General features: G+C 41.0%; 1 protein-coding gene across 1 annotated transcript in view; it reads left to right on the plus strand.

The window, feature by feature from the left end:
• Positions 1-507: 507 nt before the first annotated feature.
• LOC115122456 (UPF0606 protein KIAA1549L-like) overlaps positions 508-8,694 on the plus strand; it is a 158,887-nt gene continuing 150,700 nt past the window's right edge. Inside the window, 1 exon segment of the mRNA XM_065011180.1 lies at positions 508-817. Within this exon segment, the coding sequence (XP_064867252.1) occupies positions 508-817 (310 nt within the window).

Here is an 8,694-nt window from a genome sequence, read left to right on the forward strand (position 1 = left end):
CTAACATATAGACCTACCACCAGGTTGAAATGAAATATGCTAAACTCCATATCATTGCACAATGTATTTGCTTTAGGATTTTTTTCTCGCTGATTGAGTCTGCGCAATATTTCACATTATCTGTGCAGTAAAGCCTAACATATACTGTAGACCAACTGCCAGGTTGAAATATAATATGCTAAACTCTATAATATTGAATCATTTATTTGCTTTAGGATTTTTTTCTCTCGATTAAGTGTTTCCTTTTAGCATTAGGTCTTAGCCTACTGGTTTAGCCTACTGGCTTAGCCTATTGGCTTAGCCTACTGGTTTAGCCTACTGGTTTAGCCTACTGGCTTAGCCTATTGGCTTAGCCTACTGGTTTAGCCTACTGCGAAATTTAAAATGCAACAAAAGGTTTAGAACATGAACATAAACTTGAGGTAATGGTTCCAGAATCACCAGGTGCATTCACCTTTCGAATCCAAACAAACCTGAATTCATGACCTACTGAAAAGTGAAAACAAGATGAATGACAACAAATCCAGATTCTTCCCCTCTCTCTATGACCAGTCCAACGCATGCGGGGATATTTGGACCTCCATTTTGCAGGACCATAATCATTGCAATTCACAGCAGAAGCAGCAGCAGCCCGTTAGAGACACGGAGCGGTGGCCTGACACGGGCATCCTACTGGTGAACAACTACCAACTTCTGGAGGTGTTTAGTCCTCCGACCGGTATCCATGTGGCCAGGAGGAGCGAATTGGACGAAGTCAACGAGCTGGCTATCCTGATGATGGAGTTGGAGCTGGGAGAGCCTTTAGATCACGGGAGATGTAAAATACAGTGCTATTTTTTTCATATGACAATCTGACTTCAAACGCGCTGTTTGGTATTGTAGACCTAGTAGGTCTATGTGACAGACAGACCGTTTGGGGCGTCTGATGCTGTTGTCTATTACAATGTTAGACCGCCATGGGGCGGCGCACAATTGGCCCAGCGTCGTCAGGGTTAGGGGAGGGTTTGGCCGGCAGGAATATCATTGTCTCATCACGCTGTACGGTGTTTCCTCCGACACATTGATGCTGCTGGCTTCCGGGTTGCATGGGCATTGTGTCAACAAGCAGTGCGACTTAGTTGGGTTGTGTTCCGGAGGACGCATGGCTCTCGACCTTCGCCTCTCACCGAGTCCTTTTATTGAGGTCATTTGCAAAGATTAAAATCCCATAATCTTGTTTCTCTCTGCAGACTGATGTATCAGCATTAAAACGTGAAATGTGTTCATTTCATCACAAAACTGGTCAGCATCTACAGAACAGACAGAAAGGGTTTCATTTTACAATACTGCAGCTATATGATAACATAACTGTCCATCCTCAACCATGAGTGTTGTCAGTCCATCAGCAAAAGAGATGCTGGAAACAGAAAAGCAACAGTTCTGGTTTGGAGTTACAGTAAGAGAGAGTATTCCTCTCCTATTTACACTCAGACACACTGGATGGGCTGGAAAATCAGACTTGTTCTTAAAGGAAAATGTGTTCATAAGAAGAGCCTGAGATCAAAGTCAATATTGTCACGGTCGTCATAATGAGGAGACCAAGGCGCAGAGTGGTAAGCGTACATACTTCTTTAATGGAAGAACAACCACTGAACAAAACAAACCGTGAAGTTATTATGGCTAGTGCAGACAGGCAACTAAACATAGACTAAGAACCCACAAACTACCTAAATATGGTCCCCAATCAGAGACAACAATAAACAGCTGCCTCTGATTGAGAACCAATCTAGGTAACCACAGACATATAAACACCTAGACTTACAAAAACCCCTAGACATACAAAACCCCCTAGACATACAAAAAACCCTAGACAATTCAAAACTAAACAAACCACCCTCGTCACACCCTGACCTAACCAAAATAATAAAGAAAACAAAGATAACTAAGGTCAGGATGTGACAAATATTCAGACCACTAGTCTGAACGTGACAAATATTCAGACCACTAGTCTGAACGTGACAAATATTCAGACCAAAAATTAAATATGACATTATAATGTGAAATTGAATGAAACAACGTATGTTGATGCTAATATGATGTACAATATTCCATTATGTTTCTATATGATAACAATAGCGTAATATATTTAATATGCCATATACTTTTTTTTAACAGTTTCACTAATTAATTTGAATTAACTTAATCATTATGACACAACCCTCACTACTGTCATTGGTTACACTAATAGCACTGTGTGTCTACATAACCTGGTTCAAGTATTCATGAAATTATCCTGAGAAAGGCACAGTGATGCCGAAACGTTGGTAAGTACCCATTAAATTGTTGGGAGATTATACATGGACTTTGCAACTTTATTTATTTTGATAGTTAATAGTTTATTGGCCATTAGTCAGCACCTCCACACAAACTATTATTCTGGGTGTGCGTCAGCTCATGTTTTTTTTATATACAGTTAGGTCCAATATTATTGCCACGCTCGATAAAAATGAGAAAAATATACTGTATAAAATAAATACTACAAATACTGAACCTCTCATCTCCCCCTGTGTAGATAATTGCTCCCAGTGAGTGTACTCTGTGGTCTCCCTGTCCACCTTCTTGCAGATGTATATCAGTAAGGATGAATACACAGAGACTGGATCCTCCATCGTCCACAGGAAGTGCTTCTAAACACCATTCCCTCCACCAACGCATCCCATTCTAACCAACAGATGACCCCCCCATCCTCCTGAACACACTGTCTGGGGTGAAGTTTCCCCTAGGTACAGATTTAGGATCAGCTTCCCCTTCCCCAATCATAAGTGCAAAACTGACCAAAGATCAGTGTCTAGGGTCAACATCACCCTACTCCTTAACACATCGACCCATTTCCTTCCACTCTTGTGACCTTTGACACCCACCATTTTTACAGCCCCTCTCTTTGGCCACAAATACTAGTATAAGATGAGTCAACAACATTATTTGCACATGAGTTAATAGAAAATTAACTTTTAAAAGTGAGATTTTGGGGGGACAAAATGGCGCCGTAGAGAGAACACAGTGTTTCAGCGAGCTCTCGTGGCATTCGTAAATTTATATTCTTACATTAATCTCCTAGCTTGAAAAAGTGGTAGAATTGGCTAAATAAGTTACCATATAATGAGTCTTGATGACTATTTCGCAAAAATCTCCGACACCATGCCCAATAGAACTACTAAGAAGTCGACCAAAACCACCACCCCTGTGGATGTGCATGAGGAGCTAGCTAACGTTAGCGAAGCTAACACCATTGCGGATCCAGGCACAATGGACCTGATGATTCAAAAGATGACTGATAACATTACTAAAGTGATCGATGCTAAGATAAGAACGGTCTTGGAAGCAATAGCAGGCCATTCAGCTGAAATACAGAGGGTTGTGAAACGTGTTGTTGAGGCGGAAGGAAGAATTGCTGCAGTGGAAACTTAAACTACATCTATGGACGTTAAGATAAAAGCAGTTGAGAAACAGGTGCACATTGACGACTTGGATAATCGAGGACGCAGATGCAATATTCGTGTAGTGGGACTCCCGGAAAATTCTGAAGGGATACGTTCAGTATAATTCTTTGAGGAATGGATCCCTGGCTACCTACAAATGGACACTAAGGCTGGTCGTGTGAAGCTGGACAGAGCCCATCGCTCTCAAGCACCGATACCCGGTCCCAACATGGATGCGGCTAGAAACATCGGCTCTGATGGTAGTCAACATAAAGGTCCAAAGGTCTCATTCTTCAATGATTATTCCACAGCGGTTGTACGAAGACGCAAAGCGTTTGATGAGGCGAAGGCTCGACTCAGGAGAATGAAGATGGACTACGCACTGTTGTACCCGGCCACATTGAAGATTATGGTCAACGGATCACCTAAATAGCTCTACACACCTGAAGAGGCTGCTGCGTTTATTGACTCTCTCGGGTAAATAACTTTAAACTTTAAGCTGCACCTCCACAGCATTGAATAACTTTGTTTATTTTTGGTTGAATCTGATCATGAAACAGTGGTGTGAGTCCTCACGTACTCCGGCTCAGTAATATTCGTATCTTTATTATTTTTCTTGCTAAAGTAATAGCCGCTATAGCTCAGGCTGAGATATGTGTGAATCCATATTGGTGCCCAGGCTTGGTTTTAGGTGGAAGAGCCTCAATCTTCTTCTATTGATTTTATTTTCCATACATATAAAGGATGAGGCTATTGAGCGGCAATGCGGACTTAAGAGTCTACATTGGAGAGTTGAAATCCCCTGCATGTTAGCTAGTGGGAAAACCCCCTTTTGGATCTTTACATGTTTCATTTTTGGGTTTAGTATAGTTCGAGTTCAGGGTTCATATCGTTTGTTTATGCTCAGTGAGATAGAGGAGAGTTCAACGCATGGGAAAAGGTACCACCCCACTTTTACAGTAGGATCCAGTCTGGATATTGAATGGTCAAGATACAATGGCAGGTAACAGACTGCGTGAATGTACATGGAACATTAGAGGGAGCCATAACCCCATTAAAAGTAAGAAGGTACTGTCTTTTTTGAAAAAAGAAAATATTGATATTGCCCTGTTGCAAGAAACTCATTTGGATGATAAGGAGCACCTGAAATTACAACAAGGAGGGTTTGGTCAAGTGTTTTTCTCATCATTTACATCCAGAAGTAGAGGTGTAGCAATTCTGGTGAAAAAGAACTTACCACTTAAGGTCTTGAATTGTGTGAAAGATAAATTTGGTCGCTTTGTTATAATTAATGGTACTTTACAAGGGCAGAACATTTCCATAATGAATATTTACTTCCCCCCTGCTCACCCCCCTGATTTCCTCACTAAGGCATTTCTAGACTTTTCAGAATTAAACTCGGACACTGCAGTGGTTGGAGGAGATTTTAATTGCTTGTTGAACCCCCTTATTGATACGTTTCCCAGAGGTATAGCTTCACTCTCTCCTCAAGCTAAGTCACTTAAAGCTATTTGTGATGATCTGGGGTATGCGGATGTCTGGAGAGCTTTTCATCCCTCCAACAGAGAGTTCACTTTTTTCTCTGCACCTCATGGATGTCAGACTAGAATAGATTATTTTTTTATGGCCAGGAAGTCTTTGTAGTCTGTTTTATCCGCTAGGATAGGAAGCATAGTCATATCTGATCATGCTGAGGTGATCCTGGACATAAAACTCAACGGGGCATTCAATCGGTCAAGACATTGGAAGTTGAACACAACCATTCTTAAAGACCATACATTCACATCATATTTTATAACAGAGTTAAAGCATTTTTCTCTATTAACTCTCAATCAACAGATAACCCCTCGCTCCTTTGGGAGACCTGTAAAGCGTATGCCAGGGGTCTGATTATGTCACAGCTACTAAGAGACGGAAAAAGCGGGAAAAGCAAAAAATGTTAGAGGGTGAATTAGGAACTAAAGAGAAGGACTACATTAAAACGCCCACTCCTGCCCTATTAAAGGAAATATCAGTCATTAGATCAACGTTAGACTCTCTCCTAACACAGGACGCTGAAAAGAAAATGAGATTTGTCAGGCAAAAGCTATATGAACATGGCGATAAGCCAGGAAAGTACTTGGCATACCTAGCTAAAAAGAGGGCTGACTCTCAGTCAATTGCTACTATTACTGATTCTGATGGTAATCATTTATATGAAAATAAATTGATAAGTGACTCATTTAAGAAATTTTATACAAACCTTTATGCCTCAGAACTGCCAAAGGATGCACCCAAATTAATGGAGAACTTATTTTGTAAGATTGCGGACCAGGACCAGACGGGTTTTGTAGTGAGTTCTATAAAGAGTTCCATGGCCTGATCCTTGAGCCATTGCGTGATATGTTTAACCACTCATTTTCAAATGACCAACTCCCTCAAACGCTGAGAGAAGTCAACATTTCACTTATTCTCAAAAAGGGAAAATTTCCAGAGTCTTGTTCCTCGTACAGACCAATTTCCCTTCTGAATGTGGATAGAAAATTGCTTTCTAAAATTCTAGCCACAGGATTAGAGGACTCACTGCCACTAATTGTGAAAGGAGACCAAACTGGCTTCATTAGGGGCCGTAAGTCATGCAATAATGTCAGGCGGCTTCTTAATGTAATTCAAGCTTACCAACAAAGTGCTGTGGATGGTCTTGTGCTCTCCCTAGATGCTGAGAAAGCATTTGATCGTGTGGAGTGGTCTTACCTATTATTTGCTCTAAATAAATTTGGTCTGGGGGACAACTTTATAAAATGGGTGAAAGTTTTATATTATGATCCTCAGGCTGCTGTCCTTACTAATGGGCTACGGTCAAATAGCTTCTCTATACACAGAGGTACCAGACAGGGCTGTCCTTACTAATGGGCTATCAAATAGACTAATGGGCTACGGTCAAATAGCTTCTCTATACACAGAGGTACCAGACAGGGCTGTCCTTACTAATGGGCTAAGGTCAAATAGCTTCCCTATACACAGAGGTACCAGACAGGGCTGTCCTTACTAATGGGCTAAGGTCAAATAGCTTCCCTATACACAGAGGTACCAGACAGGGCTGTCCTTTATCCCCCCTCCTCTTTGCACTCGTTATGGAACCACTGGCCAAGGCCATCAGGGTAACGCCTGCTATACAGGGGCTGCTCATTGGTGATGTTCACCATAAAATAAGCTTGTATGCTGATGATGTCCTGATATTCATCTCTAGTCCCGAGACTTCAATTACATCTCTTATTAATATTATTGAATTATTCAGCGAATTCTCAGGCTACAAGATTAACCTTACTAAGTCAGAGGCTATGCCACTTGGTAGCCTACACTCTGTACCTAATACTTCTCCCCCCTTCCCTTTTAAATGGTCTCCCTCAGGTTTCATGTATCTGGGTATATTTGTAACTCCTAAATTCCAGCTAATGTACAAAGCCAATTTTGTTCCCTTGTTTGATACAATAAGACAGGATCTGGAGCGCTGGAACTCTCTCCCGATTTCTTGGTTGGGTAGAATATCCCTCTTGAAAATGAACATTTTACCTAGACTACTTTACCCAATCCAAATGATCCCAGTATTACTCTCCAATAAGGTAATAAAGGATGTAAATGGATGGCTAAGTTCTTTTATATGGAGTAAACGCAAGCCAAGACTTAAGATGGCAATATTGCAGCTGCCAAGTTCTATGGGCGGCTTGGACCTGCCCAATATCAGGTTCTATCAATGGTGTGCCCACCTTTGTTATATTTCTGACTGGATCACAAATGATGACTCCTCTATTTGGTTAGACATTGAGACTTATCTTTCAAAATACCCCTTACAGGATCTTTTCTTTTTCAGAAGTTTCAAGTCTGTAGAAGATCACTGCAATAATCCCGTTACACTTAACACACTCAAAGTATGGAGGTCAGTTCAACGCTTCCTGGGAAGGTCCAAACTAACCTCTGCTCTTACCCCAATTCTTAACAACCCAGATTTCAGTCCAGGATTGCTGGATGCTGGCTTTAACTTATGGCTTAATAAGGGCGTACGCAGGCTAAATGACTTATTTGCTGATAAGATTTTGTTGTCATTTGAGCAGATGGTCGAGAAATATCGACTCCCAAAGCAGGACTTTTTCCGCTTCCTACAAGTAAGACATTATATTCTGAAGAGCACCACCTTAATTGGTAACCCTGATGTGTATGTCATTGAAAGAATGCTTTTTTTTCCCACAAAGGAAAATGTCTGTAAGTCTGTTTTATGATACTTTAAGGTCCTTTTCTGCTGTCAACACACAGAGGGTGAAACAAGTTTGGGAGAAAGAATTGTCTGTTACTATTGACGAAGAGATGTGGGAGGACATTTGGAGATATGCAAAAACAATATCTATATGTAACCGTACTAGAGCTATCCAATTAAGAATAATACACAGATTGCATATATCCCCAAATCACAGACATGCTATTAGCCCCACTTCCTCTTCCCCTCAGTGTCTTAAATGCAAAACTGATACAGGCACCCTAACACATTGTTTATGGTCATGTACCAAAATACAAAGATACTGGTCTGGTGTCCTGCAAGAAATTGAAAAGATCCTAGGGGTTGATCTAGAATTGGACCCAGTTTCTTTACTGTTAGGTCTCCCTAGTAGGCATGTTACTTCTGTGGGTAAAAGGAGGCTTTACAACATCCTTACCTTCGCAGCGAGGAAAAACATCATTTTACAGTGGATTAGTGATAAGGTTCCTTCTATTAAAGATTGGCATAAGATACTATTTGAATGGGTGCCTCTGGAATATCTGACATGTACATTGCATTCTAAAACAGACCAGTTCTACAAAGCATGGGAACCTTATCTAAATTACCTAGAACATGAGGTATCAGCTATTATGCTGCAAGGATTCTCTTAGAACGGCGGGGATCTATGTATTTCAGAACTACACTGTACGTTCCATGTGTGGAACCTAACCTCTTGGTTTAAACTGAGCTTTTTTGTTTAATTTCTGTTTGTAAGTTTGTTTAAAATGTATGTATTTAGAGACGCAATGATGGGGATGGGGTGAGAGAAGCACCGAGCGGGAAGAGGAAAATGGTGTACGTATGTATGGGTGTGTGTGTGCGTGCGCGTATGTATGCGTATGTGTGTGTATATGCATGGGTATATGTATGTGTGTGTGTGTATGTATGTATGTATGTGTATGTATATATGCGCGTAGATATGTGTAAGTGGGTGCTGTTTTTCTT

The sequence above is a fragment of the Oncorhynchus nerka genome, linkage group LG27 (assembly GCF_034236695.1).
Source record: "Oncorhynchus nerka isolate Pitt River linkage group LG27, Oner_Uvic_2.0, whole genome shotgun sequence".
Taxonomy (NCBI): domain Eukaryota; kingdom Metazoa; phylum Chordata; class Actinopteri; order Salmoniformes; family Salmonidae; genus Oncorhynchus; species Oncorhynchus nerka.